Here is a 24,760-nt window from a genome sequence, read left to right on the forward strand (position 1 = left end):
ACGCCGCAAGCTCCGCCTATCGCCACGCCCTCCACTTCCTGATTGGGTGGAAGACGTGGAGGCGGGGCTTGGCGGGCTGTCAGTCTCCTCCTGCAGAGTGTAAGGCGGAAGCGGGTGCAGTTGCATTTTTGGAAAATGGCATTTACTGTATTTATTTACGTATGTTTATTATTTATTCGGGCGTTTCTATATTGTCTTTCTCCAAGGACTCATAAATAAAACACAGTAGTATAAATTATCCTTCAAAATGTATTGTCGAAGGAAGGCTTTTCCGGGCTGCCTGGCCATGTTCCAGAAGCATTCTCTCCTGACGTTTCGCCCACATCTATGGTAGGCATCCTCAGAGGTTGTGAGGTCTCTTGGAAACTAGGCAAGTGGGTTTTATATACAGTAGAGTCTCACTTATCCAACATAAACGGGCCGGCAGAATGTTGGATAAGCGAATATATTGGATAATAAAGAGAGATTAAGGAGAAGCCTATTAAACGTCAAATTAGGTTATGATTTTACAAATTAAGCACCAAAACATCATGTTATACAATAAATTTGACAGAAAAAGTAGTTCAATACCCATGTTATGTTGTAATTACTGTATTTACGAATTTAGCATCAAAATATCATGATATATTGAAAACATTGACTACAAAAATGCGTTGGATAATCCAGAACATTGGATAAGTGAATGTTAGATAAGTGAGACGCTACTGTACCTGTGGAATGATGTCCAGGATAAAAGAAGCAACTCTTGTCTGTTGGAAGCAAGTGTGAATGTTGCCATTGGCCAGCTTGATTAGCATTGAAAAGCCTTGTAGCTTCAAAGCCCGGCTTCTTGCCTGGGGGAATCTGTCATGGTTTGCAAAGGCACTGTGCTGTGTGTGTGTTAACTGGAAAATGAAGCCAATTGTTGAGCCTTCAAAAACCTGGGGATTGATTTGATACTGTTTCTGTTCTGCTGCTGCAGAACCTGTTTGGACATGTTTTAAGTGCTGACTGGTGAAGAGAGCAGTGTACTAGAGAGGCCTTGCTATTTTGAGGCCTGTTTGCTGCTGAGAAAAGAAGGAGAAGAACCAGGACTGTATTCTTCTCTGAAGCAGATTTGTGGACTGGGAAAGGACTGTTTATGACTGCGGACTTCTGTAAGTGATGAGAGGGACCATTGTAAATACAGTAGAGTCTCGCTTATCCAACGTAAACGGGCCAGCAGAACGTTGGATAAGAGAATGTGTAAGGAGAGATTAAGGAAAAGCCTATTAAACATCAAATTAGGTTATGATTTTACAAATTAAGCACCAAAATATCATGTTATACAAAACATTTGAGAGAAAAAGTAGTTCCATATGTAGTAATTACTGTATTTACGAATTTAGCACCAAAATATCACGATATATTGAAAACATTGACTACAAAAATGCGTTGGATAATCCAGAACATTGAATAAGTGAGTGTTGGATAAGTGAGACTCTACTGTACCACTGTTTTTGATCTCTTGGAATCGGTAAAGTTATTTTATTTTTGTTCTGCAAACCTGAGTGACATGTTATTGTTCTGCGGGTGACTCTGGATCATGGGCACACATAAAAGCTTCCATTTATCATCATCAATCCTCAACAACTTGCATCCCCTTTGGACAAATTGCAATAAACCTCTGTTGTTTGCCTTCAAACCCAGAGTGCTGTGTTCTCTGTCCTGGCCGATCTGGTGTAGAGGAAGCTCACCGGGTGTGGCACCTCAGCGAGGGTCCACCTTGCTCTCAACACACACCACTGAGACAGACTTGATATAAACAGTTTATTGATAAAGAGGCAGCAAAAAGAAAGGCAAAAAGCAATAAGGAAATGCAAAAATCCAAAGTGTCCCAAAGTAGCAAGTAAATCCTAAAATGGCAAAGCTAAAACAGAAGCATGATCTTCAAAGCAGGATCCAAAGTCCATGATTCAAACAGGAACATGAATGCAAGAAGACCGTCCCCAAAATACATAGGCAATACAGGAACTAAGACTGCATAAGCAAAACTGGAACAAAGACTCAAGGCTTGAAAACAGGAGATCTTACTCTGAAAGCAAAGTTGCTTGATGTGAAATGTGTTCCCACATTTCGCCTTACTTATCCATTCTTACAAGACATGAAGGCATTCCTTTGACCTTGGGTTCCCAGCCTTTTGGCAGCAATCCTCAGTGAACGCCTAGGAACCTTAGTTCTCAGGCTCAACCTTGTTTCTCTGTCTAATTGGACTTGCTCATTATCACTTTCAGAACTGCCTGGCTGTTGTTGACTATCCCTGCTGCCCTCCTCCCGTTCCAAGAGCTGAGAAAGCTCACTTGTCGACATGGGGGTCAGGGTGCGTGCCGGGTGGGTTTCTTCAAACACCATCAACCATCTTCTCCAGCACCCTGATGAATTGGTTGCAATCGTCTGCCACACCAATTCCTCTGTTCAAATGTCAGACTCAAACACATCTGTAGTCTAAAGTCCAAACATTTATTTCAATATCTACAAACATATTTACAAAGCATAGCAAAAGCCATCACTTTGAGCTGGCATTCTCTTATGCCTCTCGCCTCGGCAAGCACAGCTCGAACACACACAGAGATAAGAAAACACATTCCTCAGTCTGCAGGAAGTTCCGACTTCCAAGGCCAGAAATCATGCCTGATAGGTCATAGCAGGCTGTCAGTCAAAACTAGCCTGCTGTTAACTGTTCCATTACTGAAACACACACTCTTGCCTAACAGCAGAAAACACTTGATTTACATTTCATACACATACAACCATAATCCAGCATCACTCTGATCTGAAGCCTCTGTTATCTCATTCCGGCCTAGCTCATCTTGGCTTTCTGCATCTTGGCTGCTCACCTGTGGCTTTCTCTGTATCTCTGACTGCTCAGACTGTCCAACATTTTCAGTTTCAGACTGTGCAAATCCCCCTTCATCATCAGACTGAACCACAACTCCGGGCACAGAGCCACCATCCGCGGCCTCTGCTGAAATCACTACAATCTTCCCCATACCACTGTGCCTCCCGGCTGTTGGTTGGGCTGCCGACCCCCAAGCCAGATTTGTGGGGTGTTCGGGTGACCTGCACTCAGGGTCCAGGGAAGCAATGGGAGAGATGTGTTCCCCACCTCTATCTCCATGTCCTTCTTTTCTTCCTCCCTCCTGTCAGCGTGGAGGGTCAGGGTGGGTTTCTTCAAACTCCATCAATCATCTTCTCCAGCACCCTGATGAATTGGTTGCAATCATCTGCCACACCAATTCCTCTGTTCAATGTCAGACTCAAAGACATCTCTAGTCTAAAGTCCAAACATTTAATTTTAATAACTGTAATACATATTTACAAAGCACAGCAAAAACCATCGCTCTGAGCTGGCATTCTTCTATAGCCTCTTGCCTCGGCAAGCACCAGCTCAACACACACAGAGATAAGAAAGCACATTCCTCAGTTCGAAGGAAGTTCCGACCTCCAAAGGCCGGAAACCATGCCCCATAGGTCACAGCAGGCTGTCAGTCAAAACTAGCCTGCTGTTAACTGTTTCATTGCTGAAACACACACTCTTGCACAACAGCAGAAACACTTGACTTACATTTCATACACATACAACCATAATCCAACACCTCCCTCCCTTCCTCCCCAGGCTGCTATGGGGCAGGACCCCCTGGAACACAGCTGGTTGCTGGGCCAATAGGCCAAGCTTCTGTTGTCACGGAGATGCTTCCTGGTGGCCATGGGGTGGCCAAGGGCTCTGCCCACAGCTATTCCAAGGAGCCCTCCTGGTGGGAAGGTAGGAGGCCGGAGAAGGGAGGGAGAAGCGGGCCCATATCCTGTCTGTCATGGCCCACTGCCAATCTGAGTGACAGTTGCCCCTCCCCTCCACATTCTTTGTTTGGGCTTGACAAGACAGAGAGTCCTGAATGTCGTCAAGGCCATCCCCCTGCCAAGCTCACTGAGATGCAGGGATGCACAATGGCACCTGGCTTTGCCAGTAGAAGAGGGAGACGGTAGGGGGTCTGTATGGCCTCTGGGATACATGAGGATCCCCCCCCCCCACACACACACACACCAAGCGACAACCACACTGAACCCCCAAAGGGAGAATCATAGCCCCATGGAGGAATGGGTTCAAACGGCAGGAGAAGCGATTCCACCCAAACATTATGGAAGACTTCCTGAAGGTCGAAGCTGTTCTGCAGTGAAGGTTGAAGCAGATACTGCTACCTGGGAAGGGTTGGGTGGTGTCTTCCTGCCTTGCAGAAATGGGGTGGAATGGATGGCCTTTGAAGGTTCCTTCTAACTCTTAGGGTTCTAAGTTTCTATGACCTGACTTTGCCAGTATATGTGGGAGAAGGGGGTTGTGCGGCCTGTAGGGTGCATGAAACCCACTAAGGCCATCCGCACAGCCCTACCACACCCTCAAGGGAGAATTGTGACCTTACGGATGCATCACCTTAGGGGTGATGGGAAGCCATCAACGGGGTCCCATGTCATCATATCCAGACTCTTCTGGACCAGTGATTCCCAAAGTGATCATCCAGATGTTTCTCACACCCTAGTATTCTTCACTGTTGGCCAAAATAGCTGAAGTCCAAAACACCTGGAAGACCAAAGTTCTGGCATCACAGTCCTAGATCTTTGCTGAGAGTGGGAGCCTGCCATGGGGAGCCTGCAAACAGGGCAAGCGCTTGAAGTGTCCTACTGCCTGACTGTCCTCTCTCTCCTTCTCCTTCTCCTTCTCCTCGTCCCCTTCTCCTTCTTCTCCTTCCTCCTCCTGCCCTTCTTCCTCTTCTCTTTCATCTCATCTCCAACACCATTTCCATCTCCTCCTCCATCTCCTCCTCCATCTCCTCCTTCATCTCCTCCTCCATCTCCTCCTTCATTTCCTCCTCCATCTCCTCTTCCACCTCCTCCATGTCCTCCTCCATCTCCATCTCCACCTCACTCTCCCTCTCCTCCTTCTTCCTCCTCTTCTCCTCCTTCTTCTCCTTCCTCCTCCTGCTCTTCTTCCTCTTCTCTTTCATCTCATCTCCAACACCATTTCCATCTCCTCCTCCATCTCCTCCTCCATCTCCTCTTCCACCTCCTCCATGTCCTCCTCCATCTCCATCTCCACCTCCCTCTCCCTCTCCTCCTTCCTCCTCTTCTTCCTCTTCTCCTCCTTCTTCTCCTTCCTCCTCCTGCTCTTCTTCCTCTTCTCTTCCATTTCATCTCCAACTCCATTTCCATCTCTATCTCCTCCTCCATCTTCTCCGTTTCCTCTTCTATCTCCTCCTCCATCTCCATCTCCACCTCCACCTTCTTCCTCCTCCTCTACCTATTCTCTTTCTCCTTCCTCTTCTCCTTCCTCCTCCTCCTCCTCCTCTTCTTTTCCTTCTCCTTCCTCCTCCTCTTGTTCTCCTTCTTGCAGCATGGAAGAGGAAGAAGAGGAGCCCGCGGAAGATGTGCCCACGGGGCTCTCCTCGCTGGGGACCGTGGAGGATGAAGACGAGGAGAGGACCGCGGGCCAGACGGGGGACCGGCAGTCCTCCTCCAGTGCCCGGGAGGTGGACGAGGAGCTGCTCCCGGCCACCTCCACCTTCCCGGGGGGTGACGATGACACCACCACAGCCCTGCCCCAGACCACCACCCTGGAGGAGGACGGGGGGCCCGGGGAGAGTTCCCTGCCCAGCTCCGAGTGGGGCACCACGGAGCCCTCTGGGCCCCCCGGGCAGAGTCCCAGCGAGGAGGCCTCCTCCCTGGCCCAGGAGAGCTCCGAGGGGCCCTTCTCCTCCTCCCCGGGCACCACCTTCTCGCCCCCCACCTCTCCCCTCTCCTGGAAGAGACGCCAGGAGGCCCAGCGCTCCCAGCTGGAGGAACAGGAGGAGGAGAGCCCCAGCACCGGGACCACGGGGGGCCCCTGGACGGAGCCCAGCACCAGCCCTCCTCCACCCAGCAGCCACGAAGAGCAGAGGAAGGCCAAGAGGAAGGCCAAGAGGACGGCCCTGGGTAGGCGAGGGGCCCCGGCGGGTGTGTATGAAGGCCACGGATGTCGGAGGAGAGTCTTTGTTGGCATCATAGACCAAGAGGGGTTGGGTTCAGGCAGAGGCGGTTCAACCACCAGGCCAACTAGGCAGTTGCCTGTGGCGCCATCTTGTGGGGGGCACCATCGAGGCACCTCCTGTCTCCTGCGGCCTGCCTCCGCAAGGTATTGAACTGCTTTTTCTGTTGATTTGTTGTAAAACATGATGCTTTAGTGCTTAATTTGTAAAATCTTAATGTAATTTGATGTTTAGTAGGCTTTTCCTTAATCCCTCCTTATTATCCAACATTTTTGCTTATCCAACGCTTTTATTTTTCAGTGATTGGTTTGGGGGGGGGGGTGCCAAAATTCTGTTCACCTACACTTGAAAAATACCTAGGGCCCGCTCTGGGTTCAGGCTCTCTTTGCTGGTCTTCATGGCAAAGGGAGGAATCCCGGGGTGAGAGCAGTGTTGCACCCCAGATCTGAAGCCACCTATGAACAGAGCATCACACAAGAGTCCAGAGTAAAGGCAAACAGTTTATTGTAAAAGCACACAAAAGGTATATAGTAAAAAGCAGGGATAAGGGAAGAAGGTGTAGAATCCAACAAGTCAACAATCAAATGTCTCTTATAAATCCAGGTGCAAGGCAGTTCAAGAATAGTCTCAAAATCCAAAAGCAACTTAAATCCATAAGCAAAACTTGAACAAGGATAGACAACATGAACATGGAAAAATTCCCAGAATACTTGAATCCCAGAACCAAGATAAGAACTAGGGAACCCAGGCCTGGCTGTAACTTGAAAGCCACATTGCCTGAACTGAAGAGCAGAGTGCGCTGTTAGCTCCCGATAAACATACATGAAAGCATTATGCCTCCCCTGGAACTTTTGCTTCCCATGATGGCATTTTGACCCACAAAGCTGGCTATCTGCTCGAATTTGCAGGCAAGCCTCCTGGCTTAGGTCAATGTCATTCCCATGAGAATTTATCATCAATTCATTTTCTCAAGACTCCTTATCTGGAGAGGATGGTTCCAACTTCTGTGTCTGGCCTTGAAGGCCTTGAGGTTCAGAGGCAATCCCATTCTCAGGTCCTTCATCTGTGTCTGTCTCTCTGTCTAAAGCAGTTTCACTTTCTGGCTCTGCATTGGAATGAACCCCAGGGCCTGCATCAGAATAAATCCCAGGAAAGCTCACAATCTCATCTGACTCTAAGTCATCAGGGAACCCATCTTCCCCTGCCTGCTGCAACTGCTGCTTGGTTACAAAAAGCAATGTCTTAAGGAAATTCCCAAAGATGATCTCCTCTTAAGACATTATCACACTGCGCTGTCATTCCACGTTGGCCCCTATGACTGCCTTCTAAGGAATCCTGGGATCTGCATTCGAGGGAAGGCACTTGAACCTTCTCAGCCATAGAGAGCTGGGTCGGTCCTACTAAACTCCAGGCTTCCATAGGGGTTAAAGTAGTATAACAGCACTTTAACAGTGCCGTGTGATACTGTCCTTTGTCTCTTGCAGCATAGAAATAAGGGGAGGATCACCTCTAAGTCCCAGTTTTTGGCCCTGAATATGCAAAATCTGCCTGGTGTGGTAGTTCAGCCTGAGCCTGAGATTGGGCCATTCAGCCAGTAATTGTCCCTGCACTTGCTTTGCCAGTGGACTCTGGGTTTGGGCCTGAAATGCAGTCAGAATCTGTTCCAGTGGATTCTGGGGCCAGCGACAGAATGGTTGCAAGCAGGCATTTTGCACCACATTCTTCTCCACATTCTTCTCTCCGCTGTCAAGGCCAGTTCTCCAGCTGCCAGATGGACATTCTAGTTTGGGGGAGAATGATGTATTTGACAGAAGGGATGTGTTCACTCACAGCAGAAGGGAGTGTGAATGTTTACGAAGAAGTAAACGGCTGCTTTTGAAGCCTGCTAATGAATAGTTTTCTCATGAGAGAAATAGTTTTCCCATGGAAGAATAGCCTTGAATTTCCCTTAAATGCCTGGTGCTTTCTCTGTATGGCAGAGGTGTCAACTTTGCAATTCAAGAGAGAAAGATCTTTTTCTCTGTGTTCTTGTATGCTTTGCAGCCGTGGATTTTGATTCAAGTTCCTGCCTCGTTCTTGTCTTGTATCCAGTTGAATACTCTTGGGACTTTGCCGTGTGGGTTTCTAACCCCTTGGATTATATTAGAGTTTAGTCCTTTATTCTGGCCTTGTTTCCCTTGGTTTCTAGATTATTTCCTGCCTTGGAATTGGATCTTGTTTGGACTATTCTTGATACTTCTTGTGGGACTGAGTTTGAGTTCTGGTTTGGACTATGATATTTGGGTGACTTTCTTAGACTCTTGCCTAAAGACTTCCAAGTACATTGCTCTTCTGGATTTAACCCATTTTCTTGACTCTGAACTTTATTTACTTGTGCTTACTTATAATCTTCAATAAACAGCTTGTTTGCTTATATTCTGGGCTCCAGTGTGGTTCCAAGGTGCCTATGCAGCCTAGGGGTGCAACACCTGGGATAGTCTCAATCAGGGGTCCCCAAACTAAGGCCCGGGGGCCGGATGCGGCCCTCCAAGGTCATTTACCCGGCCCCTGTCCTAAACTTTAGACTTAGGGTTGACCTAAGTCTACCTGGTCTTTGGAGGTCTCTTTGTTTACTTATGGCCTTATGAGACCATCTAGATGGCTTTTGGAGCTCATTTTTGTTACCTATCATCCTATGAGACTGTCTAGATGGCCTTTGAGGGTCCCTTTCCTTACCTATGGTTTTATGAAATTGTCTAGATGGCCTTTGGGGCCCCTTTCCTTATCTATGATCTTATTAGATTGTCTAGATGGCCTTTGGGGGTCCCTTTCCTTATCTATGGTTTTCTGATGGCCTTATGAGATCATCTAGATGGCCTTTGAGGGTCCCTTTCCTTACCTATGGCCTTATGATACCATCTAGATGGCCTTTGGAGGTCTCTTTGCATACCTATGGTTTTATGAGATTGTCTAGATCAGGGTCCCCAATCTAAGGCCCTACAAGGTCATTGACTTGGCCTCTGTCCTAAACTTTAGACTTAGGGTTGACGTAAGTGTGAAATGACTTGAATGCAAAAAACAACAATCCTAATTGTGAACCGGCCCTCCACTTAAAAAGTTTGAAGACCCCTGGTCTAGATCCAGCATCTCAGTCTGAAAAGGGGAGATGTAGGTGCAGCAGGATGGCAAATGGTGGTGGTGGTGGTGCCCTTGCCTTTGGCAACGGGAGGTCTTTCAGGGGGAGTGGAAGACCCTCTCCCTCGGAGACTATGGAGATCCATATGATCCGTGTCTCCCTTTGGCCACAGCAACCCTTTTGGGAACGATGGGGATGTGATGGCAAAGTATCATGAATGTCAGTTGCAACCGTTTACTTTGGGAGCGTCTCCTTCAGCAGCAGGAAGCGTGGCTGCTTGGTTCCTTTGTCCTTGGTTTCTATTTGGATAACCCGTGCCCTGCCTTGCAGCACTGGTTGGTTGGCAGGCAACTGAGGACAAAAGCAGATGTAAAATACAAATCTGCAAAGATTCCAAAATGCGACACCAGGAGAAAACCACCCAGAGCGGGGCTGCCCTTCCCCAAAGGCCTGGTGGCCGTGGCTCCCGGTCAGTGGGCCAGGGTCTTTGCAACCTTGGAGCCTCTCCACGTGACCTTCTCTCCTTCTCCACAGCAGAGTATTCGATGAGGCCGATTGTTCCGGCTGAGAAGGCCGAGCTGGTCTCGGTGGCCAAAGCGATGCACCGGGAGAACTTTGGCAAGAACGTCAAGGAGCTCTTCCACCTGGAGAAGGAGGCGGCCCTTCGGTCCATGCAGACAGGTATGTGTGTGAGAGGAAATCATTGCGTCCACCTATCAAGGCTAGGTACCCCCTAGGAGCCCCGATGGCGAAGTGTGTTAAAGCGCTGAGCTGCTGAACTTGCAGACCGAAAGGTCCCAGGTTCAAATCTGGGGAGCGGAGTGAGCGCCCGCTGTTAGCTCCAGCTCCTGCCAACCTAGCAGTTCGAAAACATGCCAATGTGAGTAGATCAATAGGTACCGCACCGGCGGGAAGGTAACAGTGCTCCATGCAGTCATGCCTATGGCTACATGACCTTGGAGGTGTCTATGGACAACGCCGGCTCTTTGGCTTAGAAATGGAGATGAGCACCAACCCCCAGAGTTGGACACGACTGGACTTAACGTCAGGGGAAACCTTTACCTTTTTTAACCCCCTAAACACTTAGTATCTGTATTCTGGTCAGACACTAGAGCAGGCATGGGCAAACTTTGGCCCTCCAGGTGTTTTGGACTTCAACTCCCACAATTCCTAGCAGCCTCAGGCTTAAGCAGTTGAGGGGGGAAAGGGACAAGGTGTTGGAAATGGCAACCTCCCAAGCCTTTCACTATTTATTTGTTAATATACAATTTGCCAAACTGTATTCTATGTGTGTGTCGATTTGTCAATTTGACTGACCTCTTTGGTATGGGAAGATTTATAGACATGTGACTGTACCAAGCATGGTCAGACTCAGGACTCCTTTTTGTATTCAGTGTCTGCTTTACACCTCAGTGGAGGTGGATGCATGTTTGCATCAGACCTCAATGGAGATGGATGCATGTTGTTGTTTGGACTTCAGTCGAGAAGTATGACTTTTGGACTTCAGCGAGTACAACTATACCTAAAGACTATGGACTATTGATTAAGAATAATATCCTGTGTGCCCAACACAGAGAAAGTACATACTATCTATAACTGAACTTTAAAAGAAATGTGCCTGTATGGTGAATTAATGCAAAATGTTTGTGAGTAAGCAAGGTATGTTATTTTTCAAGGACGACTTTGTTTTTTTAAATCTCTGAGTGCATTTTTTAACTAAGAAGTTTCAAGGGAGTATATATCTTTTGGGCAACTGTAACTGCAATTTCAACTTCAAAGAAACAACCATTTTCTGCTAACCCAATATATTTTTGTAGTGGCATGTAGGAGCCGGGCTGTGGCACAGGCTGATTAGCAGCTAGCTGCAATAAATCACTCTGCCAAGAAATCATGAGTTTGAGGCCAGCCCGTGTCGGGATGAGCACCCGATAATTAAAATAAAAATATAGCCCCTGCTCGTTGTTGACCTAAGCAACCCAAAAGATAATTGCATCTATCAAGTAGGAAATTTAGGTACCACTTATATGTGGGAAGGCTAATGTACGACACCATAAAAATCACCCAGCCGCCTTTGGAATGAGGAAGTTGCCATCGCAGTGGATGATGAAGCAGCTCCTCCCCCTGTGGCTGGAATCAAGCATACCCTCAGGAAGCTGGAAGCTGGAGAGGGTTTAAATTGCCTCTGCGTCTGTCTCTGTTCTATGTTTATATGGCATTGAATGTTTGCCTTATATGTGTATAATGTGATCCGCCCTGAGTCCCCTTCGGGGTGAGAAAGAAGGGCGGAATATAAATACTCTAAATAAATAAATAAATAAATAAATAAATGTCTTTGTCCTTGGCAGTTCAAAGACATGGTTCTTCAGTTTAACAGCTGAGTTACCTGTGTGCCATTACATGAATGCTTATGAATATCACGTGTTCAAAGGGTTGACTTCTAACAAGGTTATGATTTTCTTGACTAGTGGTTTTGAAAAGGTGGTCTCCACGTGTTCGTGGGGAGTCACATTTGCCAAATGGAGGTGACATCATTTTTACCTTTTCAATAAGGTTGTGATTGCCATTTGTTTCTAAAAGGATGTGTGCCCAGAGACTGGGTGCAGTGTTTTCCAATATGAGTCTTTTAGGAATTGTGAGAGTTGAAGTCCAAAACACCTGGAGAGCTGTAGTTTGCCCATGCCTGTTCTAGCTCCAACACACCATTGCAAGGGGCACTAACCCTCCAATGATGCACAGAAAAGCAGGCCGGGTGGGGGGGGGGGTCTCTGCCATGTTGCCCCCTGAATTGCCCCTTCCTTGACAGGCCTCTACATTGGCTGGCGCTGCCCCGAATACCTGTGGGACTGCTTCCGGGTGGGCGACGAGTCCAAGTGCTTCTGTGGGCATCTGCTGAAGGAGCATCAGGTCTATGTGGGTAAGTGGGGCAAGCAGCACAACGGAATGGACTGGATGGCCTTTGGGGTCTCTTGGAAGGGGCCACATTGGGCCAGCTAGTCCGACCCCCTGCCATGCAGGGATACATCGCAAATGCACTTCTGAAAGATGGCCAAAGACCCCCCATGGGTAGACATTTCGCCTGCCTCCAGGGCAATGTGTTCCTCTGTCAGGCCATTCTTACAGTAAAAAAAGCTCTTCCTCAAGTTTAGGTCTTCTCTTGTCACTCGAATCCATTGCTTCTTCTTCTGGAAACAAGCAGGGTGTTGCGCTCCAGGGCAGGAAGCTTTACCTCTTTACCCAACTACCACACTCCAAGTTAAAAGAGCAAAGCACTTTATTGGAGATTATATGAAAAGTAGTTCAGCAAAAAATAGTAAATATGTCAAAGTTCAAATGTATAAAAAGTCCATAAAATTCAAGGTACAAGAGCTATTTCAAAATCCAAGACAATAAAACATCCAGCATACAATAATAATAATAAATAATAAAATTTTATTTATACCCCGCCACCATCTCCCCACAGGGACTCAGGGCAGCTCACATGGGGAACACAAAAAGGGAGCATAAAAATCTAATACAGAAATAATAATAATAATAATAATAATAATAATAATAATAATAATAATAATAATAATACACAGTCCTAGACACTTGGGAAGTGTTCGACTAGTGATTTTGTGATACAAAATCCAGCATATCTAGCTTGTTTGCTGTGTCATAAAATATAATAATATTTTATTTTTCCATCTCGCCACCATCTCCCCGAAGGGACTCGGGGTGGCTAACATGGGGCAATGCCCAAAACAAAACAGAATAAAGCAATTACAATGAATATCAAAACAAAACAGTAATAACATAAATCAAATAAAATAAACAATTTAAACATTATAAAAATACAATAAAACACATAAAATCCAGGAATAATCACTTAAACTTGAAAACATGAAACTTGAAAGCATGAAACACGAAACTAGAAATCCTTTAGCAGGCTATCTAAGACTTGGCCATGACTGTTGCTTCTCAAACTCCAACATTGACCAGAGTGCCAAACCCCTCCCCCCTTTGGTCTTTCTAATATAGACATGAAATCATTCTGTCTGCCCTGGGAACCTGATAAAGACTTTTTGGCTAACAAATGCTGTGACCTCCGCAAACTCTGCTGGGAAGCTCTGCGTTCCCAAAAATTAATTGGCCTATCTATCAGCTCATTACACTGGCCACCTGGAGTTGCATCCTCTGAGCTGATCTCAGCTTCTGGACTTCCTTCCCTAGCGAAAGGCCTCTGGGCAACCCTTTTTGGAATGTGGCCTTCACTAGCTGCTGGAGACAGAGACGGCTCACTTTCAGGACTTAAATACTCCTGCTGGCTCACAGACCCAGAACCAGAAATCCCATGATCCCCTTCCTCAGTGACATCAGGGGCAGGCACAGTCAAGGGCTGAACTACAACACGAGTCCATCTTCTGCATGGCTTCCCTTCCGATGTTTAAACATGGAAACCATGTCCCTTCTCAGCCTTCTCTTCTCAAGGCCATTGGTCCTGGTGGTTTCCATGTTCTTACCCTTTTGGTCAGCCTTCTCTGGTCTCATCTGCTCTTTCAGGTCTTGCACGAAGAAATGCCCTTGAAGGTGGAGGTGTGGGACCAGCTCCTGAGCCCCTTCCTCCTCTCCTGGGTTATGCTTCTTTGCTGGTGAAATGGCAGACAAAGGTTTGAGGAAATGAGACAAAGAGAGTTCCGGTGGCTGTAGAAAAAATGACGTTTATTCTCAGTGGCCAGAGAGAATAAGCAAAGAAGAAAAGACCTTCCCCTGTAATCAGGAAAGCGAAGGTGGCAGACAAAGAAACACAGATCCTTATATACAATTTTGGTCTACCTCCATCTACGTCACATAGGTATTATCAATCACCAATTAGTGTCAAAAAAGTCTTACTGTGCACTTACTAAAAAGCTATCTTTGAATTTTCCTAAAATATAGACTACTTTCAAGACCTCTGACCCTCCATTAGCCTTATCTCTGAATTCTCATCTCATCCATTTGGGCTCCCCCTCGTCCTCCATTAATTAAGGAATTTCCTCCCTACCTTAGCTTGTCAGAGTAATTAGTATTCCCCCTGGCGCCAGGAGTTATCTTGACATCCCAAAAAGCCTTAATTTGTCTCTTGTCCATTAGCTTATCTACTCTTGTTGACACTTAACATATGTCCCTGGCACTCAGGGTGAACTTTGGTCTTGCATTTGCTGAGCAGTGTGTATTTTTGGGCTATAGGCATACAATTCTGCTTGTGATTACATTGTCTTATTTCTATTTCTTAACATGATTATATTCAATATATAGTTTCCAATACAAGTATTATATTTTCCCAATACACCTTCATCACTGGGACCACTTGTCCTCCCTCCCTCCCTCCCTCCCTCCCTCCGGCCACTCCGGCCCCGCTGACCCCTGCCCTCCCTTGCAGAGAAGCGTGCCACGGTGCCCTGCACGCTCCCCGGGTGCAAGTGCCAGGGCTTCATGTTCATCCCCTCGCGCCCGGAGGAAGTGGGCGAGTTCTGGCTGCGGAGGAGGACGGGCTTCGACCCCTCGACCTGGAGGGCCCAGTGTCGCTGCAAGCACACCCACGAGGAGCACCTGCCCCACGGAGCCCGCGCCTGCAGGTTCAAAGGTGTGTGTGTTTGGGCTGGTGTTTGGGCAAATGGAGCCGGGAAACCATTGAGCCAGGAAGCAGCTGGATTTCACTGCATAAGTCTCTTAAACCTAAACATTTCAAGAACGTCATCTCATTCAAACCCAAGAGACCATTAGCCGAGGAAAAGGGCAGGTTTGGGGTGTGCGTGAGAAAGCAAGGCAGTGTCATGAGCCAATTCATGGGTTCTTGCACTTGGGTTCCGGGTGCCTTGTGCCTTTGGAGGCATTGCTGAAGCTGGCTCAGAAGGAGAGGCTTTGGATTGTTGTATGTTTTCCGGGCTGTCTGGCCATGTTCCAGAAGTATTCTCTCCTGACGTTTCGCCCACATCTATGGCAGGCATCCTCAGAGGTTGTGAGGTATATGAAGAAATTAAGCAAGGAAGGTTTATATATATATATATATATATATATATATATATATATATATATATCTGTGGAAAGTCCAGGGTGAGAGAAGAACTCTTTGTCAGTTGGAGGCCAGTGTGAATATTGTAATCACCTTGATTAGCATTGAAAAGCTTCATCTCCTGGCTTTTCCTGCCTGGGGGCATCCTTTGTTCAGAGTCATGTCTGGAACTCCTCTGTTTTCAGAGTGTTGCTTCTTATTTACTCTTCTGATTTTTTAGTTTTTTTTTTTTAAATACTGGTAGCCAGATTTTGTTCCTTTTCATGGTTTCCTCCCTTCTGTTGAAGTTGTCCACATGCTTCTTGTGGATTTCAATGTAGTCTGACATGATAGCTGTTGGAGTGGCTGAGTATTTCTGTATTCTCAAATAATATACTGTGTCCAGGTTGGTTCCTCAAGGACTCTGCTGTGGCTGATTTCTCTGGTTGAGTGAGTCTGCAGTGCCTCTCATGTTCCTTGATTCGTGTTTGGGCAATAGTGAGTGTTTGCACCAAGGTTTTAAATGGATAGCAGTGGAAATCTGGGGATGATGAAGGACTGTTGGAAGTGACTGAGCCAGCTCCCGTAACTGAATTCCTATTGTGATATTTCGGTGTATGAAAGATGCTTATTCTGTTGCTTTTGTGGCATAATTTAATCCATGCTGGGAAAAGATCAACACATATTATACTTCCCAACACTGATGGGTCTGAGTTGTTTTCTCATATAGTGCAGGAAATACAAGCTTATGTGACCTGCTTCTTGCTCCCCCTCCCTTGTGAGATTCCTTGTACAAACAATACGATACAAACAGCACAGTATCTGCGTTCTGGAATAGTCTGTGATGTACTTTAGCATGTTTTCTTAGCATAAATTTGTTGTGGGTTTCTTTCTACATTCCATCATTGGTTTCAGATATTTCATGTAAGCCGCCCTGAGAAGGGCGGAATATAAATATTGGAAATAAATAAATAAATAAATGCTGTGTTTGGTGGTCCCTCTGTAGACTTGTCCACAGCTGCGTGGTATAAGGTAGACTCCTGCAGAGGTGAGAGGATCCCTCTTGTCTTTTGCTGACCGTAGCATTTGTTGGATTTTCTTTGTGGGTCTGTAGATGGTTTGTAGCAACCCCTGAGACCCCACCAGCCCCTTCCCACAAGGGCTGCCCCATAGTCCCCACAGGTCAGGGGCTGCATGCACCTCCACCCTGAGACGTATCGTGCAGTCAACAGGGGCCAGTTTGGGCAGGTGGGCACTCCCTTGCACTGAGGCCTCTCCTTCTCCCACCCTCAGGTTGCTCCTGCCTGGCTTTCACCTCCAACTTCTTGTGCGCAGCCTGCGACCGGCGATGGGAAGAGCACGAGACCTTCTTTGAGTCGGAGGAGACGCGCCGCAAAGGAGGCCGGCCGTGCGGTACGAAGGGCGGGGGGCGGGGGGCCCTGGGGGTTGGAAAGGGGGTCTCCTCTGGGCCCTGTCCATCATTACAGGGGTCATCCTTGCAAGGGCCAGTCTCCTTGCAAGGCTCAGAGCCTGGAGGCCTGGGGCTGAGGCCATTCCTGACCTTCTGCACGGCTGCATGCAGGGGAAGGGGGGTGTTGCTCGGCCTCTGACCTGCAGCCCCCTCCCCATTTAGAATCCAATCCCCAGCCCTATATATCCCCCTTTCCCAGGACAACCCCCTCCAGGTAGAGACCATACCTTTTACCCAGGGCGGGGAGGCAGAGTATGCTTCTCCCTGTGACGATTTTGTGAAGGGAGGGCAGCAGATGGGTTCATGGTGCATCAGGTGGTGCCAATGGCTAGTGGTCACGTCCACCCCATCTTTAGTCCCAGGCTCTGGATGACAAGGCTGTCCTGTGCCCTGGGTGACTGCTGTGGAAACGGGAAGGGTGGCCGAGAGTGGCTGTCAGGACCCAGGCTACAGAGCACCAATAACCATGCGCAGAGGCCGGATTCTATCTAATATCTTTATTAAAGGAATATATAAAGTCAATAAAAACAAGTGAAGAATAAAGTTCAGAATTAGACCTTTCAAGAAAGGTCAAATATAGTCCAGGAAAATAATGTCCAATATGTGATATTAAGGTCCAAAGTTATAATCCAATACCCGAAACACACACTTTGCCGAGCAAAGTGTGGGGAAATGACAAGGTCCTTTAGTCCATGGAACTTGACAACAAGGCTGGAAACAAACTAGATTCTTGGCAAACAAGGCTTGATACGAGGCAACAAGAACAAGAACAGGGTCCGTGGCGAGGTCCGGGGAACAAGGCAGGCTTGGAACTTGGTCTTGGAAACAAGGAACTGGAGTTGCGTAGTCCACACACGATCTCACTCCTCGAGCTGACGAGTTGACTCCGCAAGGTTTCCTTCGCGGCAAAACACCTAAATAGGGTCTCGTTTCCCGCCAGAAGAACACTTTCCCTGGAGAACTAGAACCCATCTCTGTCCAGATGCATGACTCCTTAGAATTTCCCAAGGGAAGCAGACCTAATCAGCTAATTGTTTGGCTGACTTCTTGAGGGCAAACATCCTCCAGGTGCAGGGGCTCCGATTCTGGCTGAATCGGTGGGAATCCCAAGTTTTCCTCTTCGTCTGCCACAATAGCACTAGGAACGGGACTACAAGGCCCATGAGACATCACAGTGGCCTCCTTGGACCCCATCAGGTTACAGGGTCCTTCCAGAGTTTTCTTCCCCTTGGGTACTTCATCTATCAGCAGGGCCGGCCCTAGGCAATTTTCCAGTGTAAGCAAACCGTATTTTGGCGCCCCTTCCCCCAAATGCAGTGAGAGTGGAAGAAGAGAGCCATGGAGATTTCCTCAAAGTGCTGGGCCTTTACCGGAGGGAAGAGTTTCCTCCCTCTGGCAAAGGCCCGGCCTAGGGAAACTCAGGGCGCGTTGCTACTTAGCAACGCACCCCACGTTTCCCCAAAGTGCCGGGCGTTGCTGTTTCCTAGAACTTTTGTTTTCCCACCTCTCTCTGAGAACTGAACCGGGCGCCTCAATAGCGCCCCCAGAGGATTGGTGCTTTCCGCATTTGCGTACTTCGCTTACCGGTTAAGCCGCCCCTGTCTATTACATCTACCCGTCTTTTATATGCAAAAGTTCCAGCATCATGACCTCATGTCTGTTGCCAGGCTTCCTCCATTCTATGGACTCCTGGGGTTTGGAGTTCAAAGATAGGGAACCCTAGTGTGGTTGAGACTCCTTCTTTGGAGGCTTTTAATCAGAGGCTGGATGGCCATCTGTCAGGGGTGCTTTGAATGCAGAGCCAGTCCAACAATTAGGTGAATTAAGCGGTTGCTTTGGGCACAAGACATATGGGGGCGCAGTTGAGACTCCTTTTTCTGTTGATTTGTTGTAAAACATGATGTTTTGGTACTTAATTTGTACAATCTTAATGTAATTTGATGTTTAATAAGCTTTTCCTTAATCCCTCCTTATTATCCAACATTTTTGCTTATCCAACACTTTTATTTTTCAGTGATTGGTTTGGGGGGGGGGCACCAAAATTCTGTTCGCTTACACTTGAAAAATACCTAGGGCCGGCTCTGTTTGAATGTCATCTTCCTGCTTCTTGACAGGGGGTTGGACTGGATGGCCTGCGAGGTCTCTTCCAACTCTATGATCCTATGATTCTAGTTCTCAGGAGAAATCTCCAGAGCCTCTTAGACTATAAGTCCCAGGATGGGGCCAGGGCCACCAAATGAGGTGCTCAGTGCTGCCCAGCAAATGCCCACGGGCACTTTTCACAGGCACACCCAGGAGCAATGTCCATGCCAGCATCCATGCCCTCTTGCCAAGGGTGTTGGATGGGTTCATAGCATACAAGGCAATGCCAATGTCCATGGCCATGGCAGCCCTCCCTATAGCCCCAGTATTGGGATGCATGGGATGGGGAGGTTGCAGTGGCCCTGCCAGTTGCCTCCTGCTTGCTCATGTCTCTCTGATACAATCCTGGCTAAGGGCCCATCCCTCAGCATCCATGCCGTCTTGTCAAGGGCATTGGATAGGTTCATAGCGCACAAGGCAATGCCCATGTCCACTGGTCACGGCAGCCCTCCCTATAGCCCCAGTATTGGGATGCACAGGACGGGGAGGTTGTAGTGGCCCTGCCAGTTGTCTCTTGCTTGCTCATGTCTCTCTGATACAATCCTGGCTAAGGCCCCATCCCTCAGCATCCATGCCGTCTTGTCAAGGGCATTGGATAGGTTCATAGCGCACAAGGCAATGCCCATGTCCACTGGTCACGGCAGCCCTCCCTATAGACCCAGTATTGGGATGCATGGGACGGGGAGGTTGCAGTGGCCCCGCTCCTCCCCCCGGGCCGTCTCCCACACACTCCTTCCGCCCCTCTTCTGCTCTTCCAGGAGAGGCCTACCTGCCCTTTGCAGAGATGTCCGAGCTGCGCAATGCCGTGCTGAACGGGCGGCCCGACGACCCCTCCGCCTTCCAGGCCCTGCAGCAGGGGCAGCCCCCCGGGGCCCTGGGCGCCCCCTCCGGCTCACGCCCTCTGCCTCTTCCTCCCCCCCCCAGGGCCCTGGAGGCTCCCCGAGAAGAATGGCAGGAAGGCCTGAGGCGGACAGAGGCCAGAGAGGGTCGCCTCCCCGAATAATGCGGCGCAGGCGCCATTCAATAAAGGGGCAGAGCCCCCCTCAGGCAACAACCCCTTCTCTGGCTCTCTCTTGTTAGTGTGTTTCTGTTGTTAGACTGAAATGTTATATCAAGTTATGCTTTGGGTGTTTGCAACTGTGTGTTTTCTGGCAAAGCATTCCAGCAGCACAAGGGTTAAGCACAAGCATGCTTGATTGATTGCCCACAGGACCAATAGGTCAGGGCTTCCGTTTTGAACTGTCTGGCCAGAACTCATGAACTCAGGAATGCGGGAAGTGCCAGCTTCGTGGAGATAACAGCCAAGCCGAGCTGAGAAGACGCGCTATGTGTGTGGAGAGCTATGGCTTTTAGCAACTGTATATATGTAAAATAAAGAATTTAGACCTGCTGGGATCAGCAGTAAATGAACGACGCAGCTGTAGTTTTGTTGGTGCCACTTTGCTGCTGCAGAAAGTGGTCCTTCGGGTGAGCAGGCGAAGAGAAACTGACTCACCAAGTCAGTCGGGGTGACAGAGGAGAGATTCAACTCCCTAGCCCAGCATCCACACACCCTGACATCTCTCTCTCTCTGTTGTGGGTCTGGGGCCATCCTGTCATGGATTACATAGCACTGAGCCATGGCTGTGAAAGTGCTGTCAAACCGCATTCATTCTATAGTGTAGATGCACTCCAAAGTGTGCTGCATGGCATTCAACATGTAGCGATTTCAGCAGAGACCTGTTATACCCCAAGGCAGCGTGAGCACTCCAAAACCTGACAGGAGTCAATATATCATATCATATCATATCTTTATTAAAGCGAATATAAATCCAGATGAAAATAGTTATAGAGTTTGAGGAGGAAATAGTTCTTTCTGAAAAGTCAAATATGATCCCAGATAGGTAAAAGGAAAGGTCCAATATTATAATCCACAATGAGAACTCATTAGCTCTCCCAAGAAATCAAAGTCCATGAATTGCAACAAGGAAACAAGGCTGACAGAAAACAGAATTCTAGCCTTAGGCAACACTTTGTAGTGATCACGGCAGCAAAGTTGTCAAAGCGGAGGCAATCTTGAAACAGGAACAAGGAAATAACAACCGGAGTAAAATCAAGGGCTACTAAAGAGTCGCGGTTCAGCTCGGCCCAACTGGAACTGGAACTGGAAATACTTGGCTTGGAAACTGGAGCAAAATACGGAGATACCTCTCTCCAATGAAGCAACGTTGACACCGCAAAGAATCCACAGTGCAAAATGTTTTTAAGGATCCTAAACTGAATCCCCAGTAGGGAGAGCAATACTCCCAAAAAGTTCCCATGGAAACTCTAACCATTATGCCCTCGGGACGCCAGACGTTGACTTCTGCGAAGGCTTTGTTTAACACTTCTCTCACGATTCAAAAATTCTCTCCGATTAAAACCCTCGTTCTCAGGCGAGCTGAGAACATCTGGCCCAGACAAGGAAGTCTCCCTTCCAATTAACTGCTCTTCCTGGCTGATTTCACCAGGCACCTGGAACTGCAAAGGTTTTTCTGAACTGGGTGAAAAGTCATAATAAGCCTCATCTGTGTCAGAGTTCAGCTCCTGATCAGGCTCTGAAGCCATGGCTGGCTGGTGTGTAACAAGACCATTGATAGCAGGTACGTGCCCAGTGAGCTTCCACTAAATCAGATCAGCCAGGACAGAAAACAAAGCTCTTTGGGTTTGAAGGCAAATGAAAGAGGTTTATTGTAGTTTGGCCAAAAGGGATGCAAGTCCTGAGTCACCACTTGAAAACGTATAGTTCCCCAAACACAGGGAAATGCATGGCTTTAAAGAAACTTTTGACAGCTATTCAGACTTCCCGTGCCTCCTGCTGATTGGCTGAGAAATGAGTTCACTATGATCCGTGTTGTGATTTGCCAGGGGTTCCCTTCATGTCACAGGTGATATGATCAGAGATGACCCCCCCCCCCCAGGAATCTGCAAAAGATAATTCAAAATCAGGGAATTCATAGTTTTGCCAAGGACACCAGGTTGGAATGATCCCATAATCTCTCCCCCCCCCCCCCCCCGCCCCATGTGGGAACCTAAGGCTTTTATAAACTCTTTGCCAAACTTTATGAACCTTTATGGACTTTTTGGGGGGGGGGGACTGACGTGACTTCCCCTTAGACCCTGCATGATTCCCCCTCTTCCTATGAACTCTGTGTATGCTCCCCTGCCCCATTCCTCATTCCCTATGTGTATATATGCCTACCCTGTTTCCCCAAAAATAAGACAGTGTCTTATATTAATTTTTGCTCCCAAAGATGTGCTAGGTCTTATTTTCAGGGGATGTCTTATTTTTCCACAAAGACAAATTCACATTGATGGTTGAATTTTTAAAAATGAAAATTTATTATCTACTGTACAGTAGTTGTCATCACAAAATAGCATAACCAAACTGTGAATCCTTTCAAGAATTTCTATATTATATTTTATTGCTATACTGTTTTAAAATTACTGTTTTAAATTTCTGTTTGTATGTAAATTTATGTTGTTGTTGGGCTTATTCCTGTGTAAGATGCCCTGAGTCCCTTCTGGGAGATGGAGATGGGATACAAGAATAAAGTTATTATTATATTATTATTATTATTTCTTGTTACTACCTTTATTTCCATGAACAACAATCTATGGTATGTACATTTACCGATCCTGCATGCTTCCAAACAAAAACTTTGCTAGGTCTTACTTTTGAGGAAGGCCTTATATTTAGCAATTCAGCAAAACCTCTACTAGGTCTTATTTTCTGGGGATGTCTTATTTTCAGGGAAACAGGGTATATGAAAAATATGAAGGAAAGCAGGCTGGTTCATAAAGCCAGCAACTCATGACTCTTGGAGCTTCCAAACTTCCTGAGCCAATAATCCCCTAACAAAGGATTTCATCAAGCCCATTTGCATGGACCATAAATAAATGGCTCTTACCTGACCAGACCTCGGAGGGCTGAAAGCCAGGCCATCTGGAATGATAAGGTCTATGGACATTTTGGATCTACCCAACTCAAAGGGCAATTCTCTATCTGCGAGGAACCAGGGACTTTGCCACCACCTCCCCGCTGTGTCACATCCTGATCCGAAACCAAGCTTCTACTCCAACAGTGAACTCCATATTACAGCAAGACAAAACAAAAGGACCTAGCCTCTCGGGTCTACACAAAGATGCAGATTCAAAAGATTAAGACAATAACTCAGATTCAGCTTGGAAGCCTAAGCTATCGCTGAGTCGTTGGGCAAACATTGGTCACCTTAACGCTATCATCTTTGTTGGTGTATTTTGGTGTAAGGGTCAAATGTTGAATCAAGTGTTTTGCTGGTGGGAGTTTTTCCAACTGTGTATTCTGGGCATGCTTTCCAGCAGCACAAGGGTTAATGGCAGGCCAGCTTGAGTGATAGCCTGCCTAGCCTATAGGTCAAGACTTCCGGTCTCAGACGACGCAGAAAAGCTTCGCTGATCAGCAAAGAGAGAGGACATGCTTTGCCTTTGTTAAGGGAAGCATGTGTCCTATGACTTTTTAGCTTGTAAATATTTTGTTTATAAATAAAGCCTTGGAACCGTTGCAAGCAGCTGAATTATGAGTGTGGTGTCGTTTGTCGCTGCTGCTTAGCCAGATGCTCAAGCAGCCTGACAGAGGATGGATTGGTGAGAGGCCTGGCTCACCAATAAATCAGGGTGGTTCGGAGCTGATTAACCCCCGACAATTTTTACTTCCCCTTCATTGTTTCCCGCCTAGCCCGCCTCCTCCCTTCCCATTGGCTGAGGAGCCAAAGCAGGGCAAGCACTCTGATTGGACAGAGCGCTGCTGGGCACAGCCACCCCTCCTGACCAGCTGATGCCTTCCACCAATCAGCGGAAAGCTGGCATGGGGGGGGGGGGGCAAGGGAAATTTGAATTTGACAGCTCTTTATTTATTTATTATTTATTTACAGTATTTATATTCCGCCCTTCTCACCCCGAAGGGGACTCAGGGCGGATCACATTACACATATAAGGCAAACATTCAATGCCTTTAACATAAAACAAAGACAAGACAAACATAGGCTCGAACTCATGACCTCTTGAGTGATTTATTGCAGCTGGCTGCTCACCAGCCTGCGCCACAGCCCGGGCCTATAAATATTGTGTTTCTTTGCCCGTTGAGTTATGTCGGCTCCTGTTGTGACTCAGCCTTTGCTTTTGTGTGACTCTGATGAGGATTCTGGGTTATATGTGTATAATGATGGGATTCAGGATGAATTTGAAGATGATTCTGATGCTGGGAATTATAGGAGCGTTCCGGCTGTGGGAAACGAAGAGCAGGGAGTTGTTCCCATGGGAATAAATCATGATGTTGTTTCTAATGAGGAATTTCAGGTGCAGGGAGCAGAAAGGGAGGATAGCGCTTTGCCTCTGCCTGATAACAGTAACAAGCTTAGTGGCCTTGACTCTGAGGATCTCGATGGGGCTACAAAACTGGAAGTTAGAGGGTTGCGGAGAAGTCTTCACATAGCTAATAAAGGGGAAGTCAAAGGGCAAAGGAATGCCTTTATGTCATGCTTTGAAAACAATCTGCTGGAAGAGAGATCTCTGTCAATGCAACTTCATCGCTAGATCAAGAAGCACGTCCACTTCCTGTACCAAGTTTGCTTTTGTTGGGTTATCTAAGCAATCATGCATGCATTTTCAATGGGGGATGGTTTATGTAGTTAGTTATGTTTGTTGCTTAGTAACCTGAGCCAAGCTGCATTCCAGAGTGTAAGCCACCATTTAAGGGTTTTGCATATGAAATGGGAAATGGGAGTATCCTTTCTGGGGACACACAGGAAGTGATGTACAGATGCCTCTTCCTGTCTCTTCCTCTTTGCTCCTGCCATGCCATGCCATGCTGATGTTCCTGTTTGTTAAGAGATATGTAGTATCCGAACTGTTTTTCTTTTGGAACTAAGATGATTTTGCCTGTACGACCATCATCATACAAGATTGTGAGTAAACATATTGTTGCTATTTTA

The 24,760-nt window shown here is 47.3% G+C and overlaps 1 protein-coding gene across 4 annotated transcripts; it reads left to right on the forward strand.

The window, feature by feature from the left end:
• Nucleotides 1-27: 27 nt before the first annotated feature.
• On the forward strand, nucleotides 28-24,760 carry fam221b (family with sequence similarity 221 member B). Of its 4 annotated transcripts, none has more exons than XM_062966451.1 (7): nucleotides 28-330; nucleotides 5,402-5,979; nucleotides 9,685-9,828; nucleotides 11,951-12,061; nucleotides 14,546-14,749; nucleotides 16,451-16,570; nucleotides 19,529-24,760. In XM_062966451.1, the coding sequence occupies exons 1-7, from the start codon at nucleotides 248-250 to the stop codon at nucleotides 19,771-19,773; spliced, it is 1,485 nt and encodes a 494-aa protein (XP_062822521.1). In that variant the 5' UTR covers nucleotides 28-247; the 3' UTR covers nucleotides 19,774-24,760. The 4 variants fall into 4 exon arrangements, with proteins under 4 accessions (XP_062822521.1, XP_062822520.1, XP_062822522.1 ...); XM_062966450.1 differs by having other exon boundaries at nucleotides 38-330; nucleotides 9,682-9,828; XM_062966452.1 differs by having other exon boundaries at nucleotides 38-330; nucleotides 9,682-9,828; nucleotides 19,981-24,760.

This window comes from Anolis carolinensis, unplaced genomic scaffold (assembly GCF_035594765.1).
Source record: "Anolis carolinensis isolate JA03-04 unplaced genomic scaffold, rAnoCar3.1.pri scaffold_21, whole genome shotgun sequence".
NCBI classification, from domain to species: Eukaryota; Metazoa; Chordata; class Lepidosauria; order Squamata; family Dactyloidae; genus Anolis; species Anolis carolinensis.

Bases quoted from the DNA above. Each gene is read 5' to 3' on its own strand.
- fam221b (XM_062966450.1), top strand. From the start codon at position 248: ATGTATTGTCGAAGGAAGGCTTTTCCGGGCTGCCTGGCCATGTTCCAG. The intron at 331-5,401 runs GTAGGCATCCTC...TCCTTCTTGCAG, and splicing joins ACGTTTCGCCCACATCTATG to CATGGAAGAGGAAGAAGAGG. The intron at 12,062-14,545 runs GTAAGTGGGGCA...CCTCCCTTGCAG, and splicing joins GGAGCATCAGGTCTATGTGG to AGAAGCGTGCCACGGTGCCC.